General features: G+C 36.1%; 1 protein-coding gene across 4 annotated transcripts in view; it reads right to left on the bottom strand.

Annotated features, from left to right (window-relative positions):
- RELCH (RAB11 binding and LisH domain, coiled-coil and HEAT repeat containing) overlaps nt 1–18,736 on the bottom strand; it is an 88,044-nt gene that overhangs the window by 34,374 nt on the left and 34,934 nt on the right. For 3 of the 4 annotated variants that reach the window (XM_076330407.1, XM_076330410.1, XM_076330408.1), the window contains 3 exons: nt 18,337–18,432; nt 9,309–9,421; nt 4,509–4,599 (listed from right to left, as the gene is read on the bottom strand). In XM_076330407.1, the coding sequence (XP_076186522.1) occupies nt 4,509–4,599; nt 9,309–9,421; nt 18,337–18,432 (300 nt within the window). Of the gene's footprint in view, nt 1–4,508; nt 4,600–9,308; nt 9,422–11,978; nt 12,106–18,336; nt 18,433–18,736 lie in introns of those variants that run through there. The other variant, XM_076330409.1, reaches the window with a different exon arrangement.

Here is an 18,736-nt window from a genome sequence, read left to right as displayed (position 1 = left end):
TGGCATGTCAGGAAATATTTTGTCTTGTGTAGCCGTTCAAGAGCACCGTTCCTCTAAGAACTACACAAGTGCCCTCTAGTGCTCTGAGACAACCAGTGTAGCATAGCTGCCTAGGTCTTGCTAAGTAATCGGGGTCAAAAGACAACACACATACTAAGCCAAAAAGTACTTGCATGCTATTGAAGTTCTGCTCTCAAGTCCAGCATAAACATGTCACACCTCTAAAATGTGACTGAAAACAGCTCCTATTCCCAAGAACCTCTTGATCCTGTGCTACCTCCCCTTTCCACTCAAAACCCATTCGAAAATTCTGCCTTACAAATTTAATATTGACACTTCGGAACCAAGTTTGCATCCTGGTGGAGTCAGCTTTAATGGCCAGTGTAATGGCTGTACAATGAAATGTGTGATATGTTTCAATATACTTTGTGAATAAAAAATTTTAGGGTAAAATGGTGAGAGGGAAATGTGAATAGTTTGATCCTGCCAGATAAAATAGGACATGCATGCAGTGCAACTATTTCTTTCTCTCTTGCTATGCAGTGTATAGCCTTGGTAAGACAACCATCTTACCACAGAAAAGACCAAGGTACTCACTGCCTTCTTTGTCTCGGTCTTTACTGGGAAGACTTGCCTGCAGCAGTCCGAGGTCCCTAAAACCCATGCAAAAGTCTGGACCGAGGATGACTTACCTTTGGTAGAGAATTATCAGGTTAGGAAACATTTAAACAGATTGGACATACACTAGTCTGTGGTCCCTGATGGGGATGTACCCATGAGTGCTGAGGGAGCTGGCTGATGTCATTGCAAGACCACTCTTGACAATCAATGAAATGTTGTGGCAATGGGGGAGGTTCCCGAGGACAGGAAGAAAGCAAATGTCACTACTATCTTCAGGAAGGCCAAGACAGAGGATCCAGTGAAACACAGGCCAGTCTGCCTCACATTAGTTCCTGGAAGGTGTTGGAGCAGTTAATCCTGGAAAGCGTTTCCAAACATACGAAGGACAAGAATGTGGTTGGGAATAGTCAGCATGTATTTATATAGGAAAAACCATGCATGACCAACCTGATAGCTTTCTGAGATGACTGGCTCAGTGAACAAGGGGAGAGCAGTGAATATTGTTTATCTTGACTTCAGCAAGACTTTTGATAGTTTTTCCTGTAACATCCTCATTCACAAACTGATGAAGTCTGGGCTAGGTAAGGACAGTGAGGTGGATGGAATACTAGCTGAACTAATGACAGGCTCAAAGAGTTGCAGCTGGGGGCCAGTCCCCAGTGGTGCACCCCAAGGGTTCATTCGGGGCCCAACAACGAAGATGTATAACATCTTCATTAATGACCTGGATGACAAGACAGAATGCACCTCAACAGGTATGCAGATGACACAAGATTGGAAGGAGTGGTTGATATACCCAGATGGGTGTACTGCCATTCAGAGGCACCTCAACAGGCTGGAGAAACAGGCAGACAGGACCCTTATGAAGTTCAAGAAAGGCAAGTGCAAAGTCCTGAACCTGAGCAGAAATAATTCCCATGCACCAGGACAGACTGGGGGCCAAGTGGCTGGAAAGCAGCTTAGCAGAGAAGGACCCGGATGGCCTGACAGAGACCAAGCAGAGCCAGCAATGGACTCCCTGCAGCAAGGAAGACCAATGGTATCCTGGGTAGCACTAGGATAAGCATCACCAGCAGGTAAGGAAAGTGATTATCCCTCTTTACTCAGCACTGGTGAGACCGCATCTGGAGTGCTGTGTAGAGTTCTGGGTTTCCCAGCTACAGAGACAAAGACGTACTGGAGCAAGTCCAGCGGAGAGGCATGAAGATGATTAAGAGATAGGAGTATCTGATATATGGCAGGAGGCTGAGAGAGCTGGGATTCTTTGGTCTTGAGAAGAGAGAGCTCAGGAGGGATCTTATCCATACGTATAAATATCTGTACCTATTGGCAGAGAGGTGAAGAACACAGCAGTCCCCAATGAAAGGACAAGAGGAAATGAAATAGAGGAAATTCTGTTTTACTGGGAGGGTGGCCAAACCTTGGAACACGTTGCCCAGAGATGTTATGGAGCCTCCATCCTTGGACATATTCAAAACCAGACTGGACTTGGTCTTGAGAAACCTGCTCTAGTTGACTCTGTTAAGCAGGGGGCTTGGACTACAGTGTGTTCAAAGGTCCCTTCTACCCTCAGCCATTTTGTGATTCTCTCAATTCTACTGGCTTAGGAGAAACTACAGATGAAGGCATAGCAATAAATCAACTTTGGACAACTTCTTACCTCAACTTTATTTCCATGGCACACTGAACAATGGTATCTGACCACTGATGTAGTATTAATGTCTTCAACTTTCTCACTGTTCTGATCTGAAATCACCAAGAACTCTCTCAAAAATGACGTGTCACAAAGATCATTTGAAAGAGACTCAAATGAACAAATCATGAGCTCCAGGACTAAACTGAAGTCTCAAGCATGGGAGAACGTTCTTTGAGTGTGTCTATCATTATTTTGCATTCATTCATCAGTAGGGCACCTGTTACATTTTTTTGGAAGTACGGAGATTTCATAGATGAGAAACATTATGGGCATGCAACAGGCTGCTTTAATACCTATAGTATCTTTGACTTATGTGCCATCTTTCCAAATGCAAATTCCCTACTGGTACCAGAGATACACTTTGCCTTCTGGAACTCTGCCTACCTGAGGGGAACAGCAAAGACTAGTTTCAACTGGTTTAGATGGACTGGCAAGGCAGTATAAATATCACCCCTGATATTGCAAAGACATACTCACACAGTGGAGGAAAAGACTCAAATTTCCACAAGGTTTGTGTTCAGCGAAGATTATTAGCCTTTGGAAACTTAAACATAACAGTGAAATGTTTATTACCATTTCTTTTCCTTTTGTCTTTAATAAGCAGTATTATAATTTTGGAAGCCAATTAACTGGTCACTAGTTCTGAGGGAACTTTTAGCATTCACAGAGCCTCGATCTAAACTCAGATGAGCCAGCTACCAAATTCTACCTCTGAAGAGCAGGTAGAAAGATCACAAAGACTAGCCTGATAACTCTGAGCTCCAGAATGTGTGGATGAAAATGCTGAATCTTCTGAGGGCCCAGTCCTCTGCATCCGTAAACAGATTTTGGTTTGAGACCAACTGCATGAATGCTTTCACGATTAAAGCATCTACTGAGAAAAGGTAGAAAATTATGTGTATTTTTGAGTTCCTTCTACAAACTCAGTCTTGTGACAATGAGATTCAGCTGGTATTTTGCCAGAGAAAATAATGACCTGGTTTCAGTACTGCAAATAAAGTCTGGCAAACTGCATTAAATAAATGCATGATGACATATGGCTTGGCAGCCTGATATGCTGTACTGTTACAGTTGGACTGGTTTCTCTTTTGCATCAGCAATTAGCAAGAAACTGGTACCATGAAGATGTGCTCTTACTGAAGGGAGACTGTTTTTTTTAAACACTGTTTAAATATCATGAGAACGACTAAGAAAACAAAATGTGGTTTATTTTGTGTTCAACTACTATTGCCATGAGTCCTTCATTTAATCAATAGATACATCAGTCATACATATAAGCACAAATGCTGCATATAATACTTACTTCTACTGTCAGAAAGCATTAAGACTATTAAAGCTTGGACTTGACTGTGAAACACAGATGGCTGCGTTATGCAAGAAACAGTAGCCAATTTTCAGACCAGAAAGACTGTGCCATCAAAGCAAGCATTACCACTCCATCATGGCTTAGTCACTCACTGTCTTTTAGGCAACGATGAACTCCCTTTTCTTCATTATGGTAGGAAAATACCATGCATTTTCACCTGAACTCATGTTGTTCTGTTTCTATGCCTCAGATGAAACAGTAAGAGCATTTCAGTTTGGTTGTTCGGTTATTTCTATTAATTTAGAGTATCTGTGGAAAAGGTCACTGTGATTCTAGAAGTCACGTGTGAACTTCAGGCTGATCTTACAGGTGTAAAATCATGCCCATCTACAGGGGACTTATTTCTGACTACTTTGATCTTTAATTTTCTGTTTAAGAATTTAAACTAGCTGAAGTGTGGACACTGCTCCAGGGACTTAATACAATATAAAAATCAGCAAATTAAATCTTTGAATAAAAATGGATTTCCAACAGTCTGGAAATTAGAGTACAAATTATAAAGGCACCTACCTGGCAATAGGTTAGGCAACACTGATGATGAACATGTGCATATCTACATTTCAATACAACAAACATGCAGGTATATGCAGGTAACTAGAATCTCCTGATAGTCTTTGACAAATTTTCTGCTCCTGAGTTCTTTTTAATGTTATATAAAAGTATATGTAAGAAGGACAAAGAACATCCAAATCTCTTTCTGAAAAATACTTTGAACTGCCATTCATCGAAAAACAAAACCAAAACAACCTCCCCCTCAAACAAATAAAACTCAACATTTATGAATTTTTAATTAATTTTCCAGCGTAAAGGACAAAATAATGTTACCTGTTCCCAACACTGTGGTAAAAGCTCAGCTTCTACACGTGTTGGTCCAACGTGTCGGGCAAATGCCACACACCCGGTCAGTATCATCTGTCTGAAAACATAAATTTAAAGCTTTAATCTGTTTATAAAGTAAAGTTCTACAATATATAGAATATATTCTTTAAGTTAGGAAAGGCGGATGCTGTCAGGCAACAGGTAATTGTCTACAGTCAAAATTTCACACCACACACACTGACTTAAAGGCTAAATCTTAAATTGAAAGCCACTATTGTCCCTGCTCATTGCAGGGGGGGGTTGGACTAGATGACCTTTAAAGGTCCTTTCCAACCCAAACTATTCTATTATTCTATCTTGCTTTCTATTTAATATGCCTTTTCCAGAAACTTGCAGATCCCAAACTCCATAAACCTGAGCCTGAGAATCTCTGATTTGGGAATCTCTGATTTCCTAATGTCTGAGATCAGGAATCTCTGACTAAATCTCCCATTTAATTCTTATTACTGAATACTATGATTCATTATGGAGTAAAAGGATCTAAATTACTTAATACTATCATGCTACCAGTATTTTAGTCAAGTACACATACTGGTTTTATTTAGAAGCATTTGTGTGATTTAATGAACTTTGTTCAAAGCAAGTAACTTAATTCTTTTACGACATGGTTTTGCAACATTCTAACATGCAAGTTACTGTCATCTCTCCCAAAATACTGGACTTCACTCTTGTCAGAAATCTTCTAAAGTCCATTATAAAAGGGAAGCGATTAATCAATCAGTAGTATCTACGATCACCTGAGTCATTTGTATTTATATTCTTTCATTTTTTAACTTTCCTCAAAGTTTGATGGAACAACAGTGATTTCTTGCAATTTCATAGGCACAGAGATATATTTAAAATTTCAATAAAATTTACTTAACTGTCACTTGTAATATTTTAACTTTTATTTAATGAGTGCTTATCTTGCTAAGATTTTTTACTTCTAACTATTTCTCCTGTTTATAGGATTCGAATGATACCAACTTTGCATGCAGTTCACCAGTTCTATTTACTTTCAGTGCCTACATTGACACTTAAATAACCAGTTTCGAATGATAATGCGTGGACATGAGACACTCATCACCTCCACAGTAAGAATAAGACACCACTGAGAATTTGCTCATTATTACTTTGTGGAAAGTAAGCCAGAATTAATTTGTTACCGTTTTAGTGTCATCTCTAAACTCCTCCATATATACTGCAGCTAATAGTATGCCCTTAAGGTTGAAAGGCAGAGATTCTGCTGGTTATTTCTTAACCAGTTATACAATATACTCCATCAAAAAAAAAAAAAAAAAAAAAGAAAGACTCATTCACCTTCAGAATCTTTTCAAGGAGAAATAGTCTATTAAAAATATTTTTTTCCCCAGCATTCTTTAGGCCAACAATCAGAGCAAGCTCTTTGGTTTTGTGTTGTGTTTTTTTTGTTTTTTTCTTCCTCTACCACGTACAGAGAACTAGACCTTTGATCAAGGTAAAAAGGTTGGGGGAAAACAAAAATGCAATGATTAGATGAGACTCAAGAAATCAACAGCTGATATGTGATAGCAATATGGAGACAAAAGCCTGTGGTAATTCCGAGTTCTACAACAAGCAAAATAGTTATTTGAATGCCTGTCTTTGGTTCTACATGCTACACCTAATCACAGAACTGGGCAACAGAATATACTTTTATAAGATATTAAAAAAGCAAATAGCAGAATACAGTAATCACTTGAAATCTTCTGCATAAGAAATGGGGAAAACCAAAATATATAATTTTTTTTTTTTTTTTTAAAATCATACTTTCTCAGAAAAGTTCCATGAAATCTCAAAATTAATGCAGATTTCCTTTTGCCTTGCCTATAAAGTCGGGAACTTTAAGATATTGCAAAAACATTAAAAAATAATGTTTTAAATATTTTACTATAAGCATCTTAAAAGTATATGACAACAATTGGTATTTCAGGGGAAGGAAGGGTTGTAAGGATCTCAACAACAGGTCATTGAAACAAAAATGTTAACACTAAGCTGTTGCAAAAATTGCAGTCTAGGCTGGATATGGGAAAAACTTCTTTCTACTTATTGTCATAATGATCTCTTGTTAACAAAATGCTGGGAATGCTTTCCTCAGAGAGGTCTCTCCAGGTTATGTACGTATGACCACTTAGGCAGGAACATAAAGCAAATCAGTATGATTCAGCAGGGCACTAGTTTGCTTCATCAGTACAGAAACCAAAGTGAAATCAAGAATCAGACTAGAGGAACAAGGCAGAAGTTAGAGTAGAACAGACGTAATTTAACACTTCTAAACTCTTTCTAGAGGTTTTAGAAAGTGACTGCATGCACTGGTAAGCAATTCAATCTCATATTACACAGTTCAAAGTTCTTTTGTCACTCCTAAAGGTTATATTAAAAACTTACTTACTAGAGTTTTCCTTAATGTGTCAGCAAGTTATGTGTGTTCTGTAAGAGGTGGTATCATATGACCAATGAAAAGTCATACTAGATACACTAAGCTTAATGTATTTTAGCTTCTTTTAATTAAGAGTGCTGCTTCTGGGTACATTACTTGGAAATCTTCAAGAGTTCACATTTTGAACTATGTTTTAACCTTGTCCTAAAAGACACCAACATTAATCTGACTTCTTCATGGCTCCTTAGCTTCCAAAACCAACATAATTGTCCAAAAAGCAGTTTACATAAAGCTAACACGTATTTGTTCGTTTGCAGAACAGAATTTGATAGACATTTTGAAAAGTTGAATAGTACATTAATGAGCAAAGCCTTGAGGATAAAAGTGGCCTTGTTAAATATAATGTTAGTGTACAAGACCATGGCAATATGCTATATCTGCATGCACCAAAAAGCCTCTCACATGGGCAAGAAGTATAATACAGGCTTTCTGCATAATTGTTAACATACTTTACAAGGTCAAATATTGAAAATAAAATACTTATTTTAATGGGTACGTTATTAGAAATGCAATGTCACATTTCAGTCTCTTGCATTTAACAAATTAAAAAAGTCAACTTGTTATCAATTGCTACTTTAATGTATCATGTAGGCCTGTACAGTATAGCAGAAGGTAGACAAATAACGTATGAGATCATTAATACCATTGTTCTGGTGACTAAACCTGAATGTCTTTGCTTACTTCTATCGCAGAAGACTGCTAAAATATTACTTAAACTTATTTAGATAAAAAACAAGCACGCAAAATATACTTCCATACAAATATATAAGTACAAAAAAACAACTGAAATTCTGAGTAAGTATTTTCTGTCTAATTTGTATTCAGAATCTCTTTTATTTGATGGAATTTTACTTATTCTTCAGTCAGGTGTTATGGCACCTTTAAAACAGATTATGATTTTTATGTGTGTAAATGTAGATTATGTATATACATGTTTTGTCCTGGAGGTTATGGCAGAATATTCTTCCCAAATTTCTGATGAAAATGAACTATTTTTATATCTAAATCTCTAACTCACAACAAAGAATGAACAACTTCAAGGAAAAAGAAGGTTGGATTTTCTTCTTTCTTAGCTGCTGGAAAAGACACGCCTAACTGCAGCTAAACAGGCATATGAAAAATCTGCTTGATAGGCCACCAATCCTGTGACAAGTTAACTACAAGAGACTACAAGCGAGATGCAACTTCCTTTCCCCCTCAACCACAAAATAATTTCAGCTTCTCAATCTGCATGGGACTTTCAAAACATTTTAGATAATGGTAGATGTTTCAGAAGTAGATTTCTAATGAATCTGAAGTAGAACAAGGACTGCATCTTTTTGTAATTTCAATCTGCATAGTGCCACTGTGCTACAAGTTGCTTTTATTTATTTATGCATTTTTTGTCTCCAAAACCATCTCTTTCAATTGTACCTCATCTCTAAATTTTACCATGGGAACAATTTAGAGAGACTCCAGAGCACTTCAGTTTCAGGGAATCTTCAAAAGAAATGCTTTCCACCTATTTCATAAAGCCTGTTTTGTCTGAAGACAGAATAGAGCAATGATAGATACAGATGCTTCACAAAACATCCCTAATGAAAATAATGGAAGAGCTACAGATAATATGAAAAATCTTTCCACAGTTAGAGAAGGAAACATACCAGCTAGGGTACTGTCTTTCAACCTTAAGGATATTCTTATTAAGATCGATACAAAGTCAGATTTCCTGAGTACTAAGGACGAACTAAATTTATAAAACAAAATAAAATGTATACTTCATTTCAAAGTCTTAAGCAAAATAAAACAAAGCTCTTAACACTTGTCAGAACTAAATCACTGCTTCAGTCTTCTGAATTTTTTATTGCTACCATAGCAGTGAACCATAAGTAGGAAGAGTACTATTTTCTCATGCTATTTTCCCCAACTAAACATGGTAGTTAACTTAGAAACATACAGATCACTAAGATACACTAAAACAGAGGTTTAAAAAAGCTATCTTGATTTCTACATCAACCATTGCTAAGAATTATGATCTTAAAGCTCCTTTTAACAAAGTGTTTCAGTTCACCTTTAAACAAAAAAGGAACTGAAATGTTACACTGCAGCTTACCAAGCACATTCTTACATTTCAATAACTAGAAAGTACAGGTCATGGAAATGGAAAGTCCCAAAGTCCACATAAATTTGTCAACACTATACCAGCGAAATGTCAGCTTAAGTGAAACTTGGTTAAAATCATCCAATAATATCCAGTTTCTATTAGTTCTGCTTCTTTGACAAAGAAAAAAAGTTCCTCCTTGTCCCGCAACGCACAAACGCAAACACACCTTTGCTCATCATCTGGTCGTTTGATCAAATTGAACAGTATGTGTAGAAGCTGATCTCTCTCTTTGGGTTCAGGATGGAGGCAGGCTGTACACAGTATGAGTGGGATCAATTCCTAAAGTTGTGGGTAGGGGAAAACCAAACAAAGTAAAAACGCTTTGGGCATATATTCATTAATGGCAAAAGAAACTAAGAAGATAAATCTAGCCACATAACATCAAAACAGTTAGAGAAGATGTTTTAGAGTCTTGATCTCTTATTAAGGGACCTGAAAAAAGTGAAGGTCTACAAAAGTTAGAATTATTTTCCTGCTAGGAAAGATCAGGGGAGAACCAGCACATAAAATAAAAAGCTCTGCAAAGATTACAATTAACATATGCAGGTCACCTGTAACCAGAATTAGAGGACAATCATGGTTTAAATTGTCTTCACTACCTACTGAACTGAAGCAAGCTCCACAGACATCTATAGAACAAAACTCCTATGGAAAAAGCTATTTCTGATGCCATGGAGTTAAAGATTAAAATTTCCAATTAAGCATGCACACAGTTTTGTGCACAAGTTTGAATAAGCACTGAGAAACATGCATTGGTAAAGGTGACTGCAGACAGATATCCTCTATTTTGTGTTGACTGAGAACTATATAATTTTTTTAAAGGTTTGTTGGTTTGGCTTTTTTTTCAATAAAGAGGCAATATCTGAAGCTGAGTTTTCTTTTTAGAGCAATTCAATTCCCTTAAGGAACAAACTACCAAGAAAATACTGTGTCAAACATTAACTGAAAGAAAATATAAGGCTGTTCACAATAGTGAAGACCTCCTCCTTTCTAAATATGCCTTCAAAGCTCATGGTATTCATTCCCAGAAGAAACAAATGTTTCGAAGACATGGACTGGAAGTCCCTTTCCTTGACCTTGTTGATGTGAGCCTTTACTCCAACCAAACTTGGAAGCCACACAATTTCTAGGTGATTTAGTATCTTAGGGACAGCTCACACTGGGAGGTCAGGGGAAAAGAACAAGACAAACCTAAGTGTCTGCAGAGGAAGCATGGGCAAGTAATCTGGAGGCTTCCTCTCCCACCTGCTGCATACTTTTGAGCCACTTTCAGCAGACAAGCTTTTTGTGAATTAATAAGCTGTGACAAACAAGCAGATGACAGTGGGAAACACTTCTGAAGTTACTAGGAAAGATTATACAAAACCTGGAAAAATCTATAGTTATTTGTAATAACTTTGCAGGGAGGTGCCAATTTCTTCTTGCAGACATTCAAAGTGACCTATTCATGATGTTCTTGAGAGTAAGCCTATATTAAACAAGGTGGACACGTGGAAACAACATTAAAGACACCCTCACTGCTCAACTTGTATTTTCCTAAACAGCAAGTGCTAGGTTTATTTTAAACATGGAACAATATTCTATTTTAGAGCATTGCCTAAGCTAGTCAACTCCTGATAAGCTTTTGTTTTCATTTTACAAGAATTCTACTTAGTGTGCTATTTTTCCCTCCTGAAGATGACTGAGACACATCCCAAAATGTATTTTAACGTTCTGGAAGATATTTTGGCAATATTTAACCCAATTATGGTACAGATTAGGGAATTTATGATGAGAGAGAGGAATGAATGTGGAAATATCCTACTCACTGCTTAAAACTTCTGAAAGTACAGAAGGAGAAATGAGAAATAAATATGAACAAGTTGGACATTTCTATTTCTCGATATTTTAAAAGTGAGCCAGTTTTTGGGTTTGTTTTTAAATAAGTGTAGCACAATGCAAAATAATGTGAATTGAAAACCTGTATTAAAGAAACTTTACAAATTACATCACATGAAGAGCTAAATAACTTTCTTCAGCTGAAAGCTCCTTTCCCTCTAGAATTTGCATGTTAGATTTTATTTTTTGTGTACTTAACATTCAGGTTTTGCTCATTTAAAGTTCTAAGAAGGCAGGGGGCTTAACCTATTTAACTGGTTTTTTTGTACTTCACAGCAGCATTTTCTCTCCTGCAAACACTGTTTTAACTCAAAAAGATTTGAAAAAAAATTATAAAATAAAATAACTTCCTGTCACTCTAAATACCACTACTTATACATTAAGCTAACATCTTTTAAAGAGGAAATCAGATTGCAATTTGTAGATACACAACATAATTACTAACTTCACCATAAAGAATATAGCTCATGGAAAAAACATTTAAATCAAAAAAAACCTGTGTTACTTTACTGAGATCTAACTTTCTGAAATCTACCTTAAGTTCACACTACCAACTGCTCTTGCAATTATTATTAAGTACTCCTTATAAAGAATTTTTTAAAAAAGAATACACCCCATGAAAAGGGACATGAATATTTTTTATGATCTGGGGTTTTTGTTTCATCTGTTGAAACCACCACACTGACTTCACTTTCCTAGTATGTTTGAGTACCTACTCAAAAATCTCAACTGCTCACTCAGAACTAGTGCTAGATTTCAGAACAGTGCCATGAACTTAATTTTTTTTTTTTAAGCTTCTTTTCAAATTTAAGGAAGTTAAAGTTGTCTTTTCCAGCTGAGTCTGTATGAAAGGAAAACATCTCCAAATATTCACCTAGATACTACTACCTTGTGTGTGAAAGACTAATGAGTAACCTAACACCATTGACATGGGGCAGATACAAGGCTGGTTCTTTACCTTGCAGAAAGCTGGTTATTATAGCTGACGGGATTAGCTGTATTTTCTTGTCCATTGGTCACATTCTTTCATGCATACTATGGGAGAAGAGAGTGTTCTCTGCATCGCTGCATCAGTGCTTCTACAGTTCCTTCTATTAAGGGGAGTGGAGAAACAGTGAGAAGTCTTGAACAGCGTTTTATGCACTCCCTATAGACTTAATGGACAGGAAGGTAAAACTGGAGGTGAAAGGGACTTTCTGTGGGACAAGAACAACAAAACTGCTCTCATAGACGGACAAAACAGGCCAAGTGAAGTCTCCCAAAGACCTAAAAGGGGACAGATTCTTCTCGGGATATTCAGGATGATTAAGAACAAAAAACAACCTACAGGCAGGTTCGAGCTCATTCCTTCCTGTTGCTAACGGCCATGCCTTAGATGTAGACTTGTTTAATAAATCTCAGGTTTTTCATTCTCAAAAACAGCAGAGAAGTGCTGTAGAAAGTGGTAATTTTCCAGTGAGACACAATAATATTAGCATTTGGCTGTTTAAATTCAAGAGGACAGTTCATAACGTTGTCATGGAGAGTGTATATAATTATTAATAATCAAGGAGAGGACTTCCAGTGCTATTTGAAACACTCTGCCTTCCTTGGGAAGGAATACCACTTGTGCTGACAGTCATAAACCAAGAACATAATTTTTAAGAAAACCAATAACCCTCCCTCTATTTAATTTGGGATCCTCCCTATACATCCTGTCCATCCCCAAGTCCCTCTTTTCCCTTTTGCCTCTGACTTAGGAAAACTGATTAGTTCACGTTGCTGTTAGTCGTCAATACCAGGAGGAGTGACTTTCAGAACTGCGATACTGTTTTCCCACTGGATGCCAAGCAGACTGCCATTACAACACTGTCAGCACTTGCAACTTGATGAAATAAAACATCACGTGTCAGAGGTCTCACCTCCGCTGCTGAAAAGGCAAGTTCGTATCTGAGGCAGTTTATATCCTTGAGCTACCCAGATGTAGACTAGAGAGAAAAAAGTTACTTTGTTTTTACTGTGATATATGCTACATGCAGGTGAATGACGGAAGGCTATGAAGCTGACCTAAGACATTGCACAGGAGAACTGAAATGGCCTGTCTTCCCTCTGTTCTACTTCTGTATGACTGTCCACATAGGTGTCTCCAAAGAAGAACTCACATTCTTTTTTCACCACAGTACCTTTGGACAACTTCTCCGTAACTTATAACAACATGTTCTGTTATCTTTGAACAGGATTCACTATTTGAGCTGATTCAAGTTCTCAATAAAGGCAACATTTACATGGGCATATGGAGCAGCTCTTCATTATGGTCAAAAGAAGGTGGCTTTTTAATGGTAACTGGTATCACCTCAACTCTATGCAAAACAGTTCCTCCTACATATTAAAAGTATTAAAACAAAATATTAAAGTCTGGGGTTTTTTTTAAATGTATCCTATAGCAAGCATTTGTCTATTTTGCTGACAATTTTCTTACAAGGTAGCGAGGAATTTTCTATCTGTGTTGTTGCCTTCATTATAATTTTTTTTTTAACATTCTGACAAAAGTCTTCTACATCTTAGTTTCTCTCACTAATTAGTGTCTTTTTGTTGGAGTGATCTTAAGCAAAATTATTATCTCAAAGAATAAGTTTAATTAGTGTTAAGTATCAAGACCGGTTACTTCAATAGCTTAGGACAGTAATCTTTTTTATTATTTCAAATATTAATGTAGTAATATGGCAAACAGCTGACAACATAATATATAAACCAGGATGACATTATGATTGGTTTTGTAAATGTGTCCCTTTTAATCTTCTGTAAGTCAATGCTTATATTGTGAACCAATGCTATGTTAAAATTCTTCTGTAACTTAGCCTCTGACAACCAGTAAATAAAATAGAATAATCTTATCTGCGGCAACTGAAATAGCTGCAGGTACTAACGAACTACCGATACAGAGTCTCTTGCACAAGAATGTATTTGAAGCTCAGAATTCATCCTTTTAATTTTAAAATGAAAAAATATTTAATCATAGGATTAATACATGACTCGGAACTTTGTGCTGCTCATCTTATTAATATTAAAATTACAACTCTAATTACATTTCATGGGATGAGGCTATTATTCCAGGATCCAAATTAAGCCTCTCGGTAGATCCCAAAGGGATATTTCTACATAAGAATCAATGCAGATATGGGTGTGAAAAAAAACTTTATACTACTTCGTTTATATCTACTGTTTATTAGGAAACCTGCATATAAAACTACTGTGATAAAACTAGTAACAACTGGCAATTCAATTCATAAACATTAAATTCAACTCCTTGCATCCATGAATTACGTTACATTTAAAGACATGGTGTTGAAAGACATCAGCTTTCAGACTAGAGATGAAAAGGATACTTTATGAGATTGAACTATTTCATTTTAAGAAAATACACTAGCCCCTCATATCCAGAGAAAGGAACTAAAGGACTTAAATTAAAAAATGGTTATGTCTCTCTTATGTGTGCAGTGGGCAACCACACCCCCAAACAAAAAAGCCTCCCAAACCACTACCAACACCCCACGTAAACCAGAAGAGAACCAGCAAACAGGCTGTGATCAACACTATCCTTATTTTTCAGAAACACAATCTATACAAGCGTACCACAATCTAAGTTTTACAGAGTAACAGAAAGTATTTCAATTGTTCATTTAAATTTTTCTGTTCTCCCCTATTCTGTGAAATAGAAACAGTCACTTAGAAAATACTGATGGCTGACAATTTTCATGCCCAGGACCTCAAACTTATATACCTTTATCCATATCCAACCAGAATGACATCTGCTTGACACAGCCACTGGAAACAGCCACTTAAATACACTGCCAAGCTCTGACACAGCATTCTTTTACATTTGTTAACAAAGCCAATATTTTATGGCTTTTAAAGCATAAGACTGAGATGAAAATCTGTAATAAGATATTCAGCTCTACTGTGTTTTAAGAGACAGCTACCTGTCGGAGAATGAAAGGGCCTCGGTGATGTCTGTGTGTAGTTACTACACACTAACGTGAACAACTTTAAATCTACAGCATTAATTTCTTCTAGCAGAGTTGAGAACAGCGCCCATTCAGAGTTTGCAGATTCAGCGTTACTTTTGCTTCAACTTTACAAAGAAATAAAAGCAAACCTCTATTCCTAACATATTGAACTCCATATAAATAACAGTTTCTCAGTGTAAAAATTTAGTGGTGCACTTTTAGTAAACCATTACTATCGTGATTTTGCTAAGTTTGCATAACACAAATGAAAGTTACAGAAACTAACCATGGAATAATAGGTGAGATGAAAGGTATAAATAATTAAGGAAAAGTGTTTTTTGATTAAGAACAAGAATAACAAGATCCTGATATTAAGACAAAAAGTTCATTCTGGCCCAAACACTGCTAAAGGACTACATACTGCAGAGCGTGGAAGTTGTACATTCAAACAAGGTTACTCCTGTTGCCTGACAAAAAGATACTGATTTTTACATCTTATAAAGGGTGAGAAATCAGTATTGCACTGATTAGTTATCACAAAAAAATTAAAAGATTGCTTTTCTCTAATTACAGTTTAGCCAAAGGAATCTTTTTATGGTATACCTTTTGACAAATAGAAGGTGGCTGATTTTTTTTTTTTTTTTTTTTTTTAAATCTTAAATGTGTTTTAGTTTTAAGTGGTAAAAACACAATTGAGGAAGCGGATTCCAATGCAGATGAAATTTTATGAACTCAAGCTCCTTATTTGGCTGCATACCCAGCCAAAGGGTTTGTTGGTTGGTGGTTTGGTTTTTTTTTTTTTTTTTTTGAAGAATAGGTTTTTAGCATTTTGTTACTGTTCATTCCAATTTCTGTTTGGCTTGCAGTATCTCCTTTGTTTGTGAGCGCATTCACATACAAATCTAAACGTTAACATACACATTCTCAAGCAGTTAGGATAAACTAGACAATTGGGATAAAAACAAAATTAAATTTATATGTTGATACATGGAATTTTAATGACTACGAATTGCTTTCAGGTAATTATCCTATAATATGCATTATTGATTTTACCCGGTTGAACTCCTCTTTTAGAAACAACTAAAATGATCTCCTCAGCTACCCTACTCAATACTGTATTTCTCCTTCTTTCTTATCTTCCATTGGAACCTAAACTACAGACATTGAAGAACAATTAAAGCTGCACCAATACACAGAAATAACACAAATAATTTCAGAAATGCGTCAGACATTCTGACACTAACTGGTCACTCAGATGTCAACTGTAATATTTACTGGACCACTTATTACCAAGTCAGGCAGGCTGCTACTGACCTTAAGAGGGTTAAAAGCATTGGTGAAATGGCTTCTCAATCTCTGGTAAAGGACAATACCTACTGAGAGATTGTCAACCTCCACAAACCCAGTTTCTCCAAAATGAAAATGTATAGCACAACATTTTCAGCTTAAGATTTTGCAACCAATTGCAGCACGATGGATGCTTGAAGAACAAAGATAGGTACTTTAGGGAATCATCACAAAATTATGTTTAATTCTCATGTCTAACACACTGACAGTGTAAGATCTTAAATACTACCACTGTATCTTTTCAGAGCAGACTGGTGATTCACTTTGCATTATAACCAGAACCTGTTATGTATCCTTCTCAAATTAGTGATCTTCTGGTATATTTTTACACCACTTCTCTGTAAAATTGTGCTAAGACTCTCCCATGGTAAGGTTGTTTTTGAACAAGACCCAGAGTTGTACCTTGTTGAAAAGAGCCTAGTTCTCAGGTTAGCTTTCTGTAATACTGATGTTAATAAATACTAAACAGATGGTCTAACCAAGTTGTCCTTCAAATTCCATGACTACATCTGAAAGAACATTACAATAGTTATAGCAACGGGAGGTAACTGAGAAAAGCTATTTTTAAAGCAAATTTCAATTCTTGGAACATTAAGCATCCCATGCAATACAGTTACACAATTCTCACTTGCGGCTTTTTCAATCAAATTGAAACAGATGATTCGTTTAAGGCAAAAATACATGTAATCAAATGTAACTTCAACTGTAAAACAAAATAAGTAGGAAATAGCCTAAAAGCTCACAAAAATATTAAATGCATTACACGGATTATGCTACAAGCTGTGAAAAGAAGCCAAAATACCACATCCTGCCAAGCAGAGGGAAGGAAAGGAATAAATAAGAAATCAGAAATTAAGCACTGATCCAGGAACATTCACGGAATTATTCTGAAAGACTATTAACAGAACCATTTCCAGAGCACCCAGTTAACACCCCCACCCCCTCAGAAAAAAACCCCCCTCAAACATTTATAAAGTTTGAGACTTTCAAAACGTGGCACATCTCAAACTCACCGTGTCAAGTGCTGATAATTACTTTATGTTATAAAATTTTAGATTATAGGATCAGTACAAATTTCTTGAGGATTTTTCAAAGCCTTAAAATTAATTTATGCAAAACACACTACTAAGTCTACCATACTGTAGGTCCCCTCAACAAGGACTAAAACTTACTCAACAAGCTACGCTACTTCAAACCCCTTATTTCAGTGTCAACTATAAGGCTGTTGGATTTTTGATACATTTTCTTATTTTTATTTTTTACACATTTAGTAATGTGCAATATTTACAACAAAGCAATACAAAACCAGTCTTTTTTTTTTTCCATCTTCAATCAGTCTTCCTTTTCTACACTATATAGTATGAATGATTATGCAAAACACCATCTTCATTTACATTCCAAATAAACATTACATTTTCATAATTTCATTTAGCTTCATTTTAAATTTAAGGAAAACATATAAGCAAGATTGCTAATTTTCTTATGAAGGGGTGTTTTTGATGAACCTTATCTTGGCTGATACTGATACATGGAGCTTCTAGAAAAAGACGGTAAAATAAAGTTTTTGTTGAAGTACATAGTGCTGCAAAAGAACCTGAACATTAATCCTTATTAAAACTGATAAAATAAACCAAATTTAATGTTTGAACTTATATCCTCTGCTCTTTATAACACACATTAACCATGGTCTTCTCTAACAAAAACATTTGTGCTACCACAAACAGATGGACCTACAGTAACAGTTAGTCTTGCTGAATGCTAATGGGTGCCTTAAGCAAAGGAAGAAATATTAGGATACCATGCAGGTTTACTGAACTTACCTGACAGAGGTGTAAAACCATTTTCTAGGAGCAGAGATGCATGCACAAAAGTAAGAACATGATTGCAAGTAACAGACTTTCATGAAATTAAGACACAACATCTTCAAAATGAACAAGAAAACATCCTGGTAAAAATAAAAAGTAAAATTTCAGGGTTCCTCACCTCTCGCTTTGCAAGCAGCACATTAGGAACAATATGAGGCAGGCAGCGTCCCAACATTAACATGACACTTTTTTCACTGTCTGCAATCCGAGATACCTAGAAAACCAAGTTGTTTGTTTGTTTTTTTAAAATGATGCACAGGAACAGAAAAATACCCTTTCAAAGGAATAATAAGAATTGCAACAGACTGATCACTTAGCAGAAAAAATTTAATTTACTCACACACACTAAGCCGTAAGTTTTTGATCTGGCAGTAACTCCAAAAGCATGAATATACTTGTAGAGACTCAAAACTTCCCAGTAATTACATATCTATCACTAGGTTTCATATTTAAGCTAAAATCTGAAAGCATATCCTTATTTCTTAAGTTTCATGCACATAAATTTATCTCTCCATATA

Source organism: Aptenodytes patagonicus, chromosome 2 (assembly GCF_965638725.1).
Source record: "Aptenodytes patagonicus chromosome 2, bAptPat1.pri.cur, whole genome shotgun sequence".
In the NCBI taxonomy this organism is placed as follows: Eukaryota; Metazoa; Chordata; class Aves; order Sphenisciformes; family Spheniscidae; genus Aptenodytes; species Aptenodytes patagonicus.
Note: the sequence above shows the minus strand (reverse complement) of the source record. Positions and strands in the feature narration are given on the sequence as shown.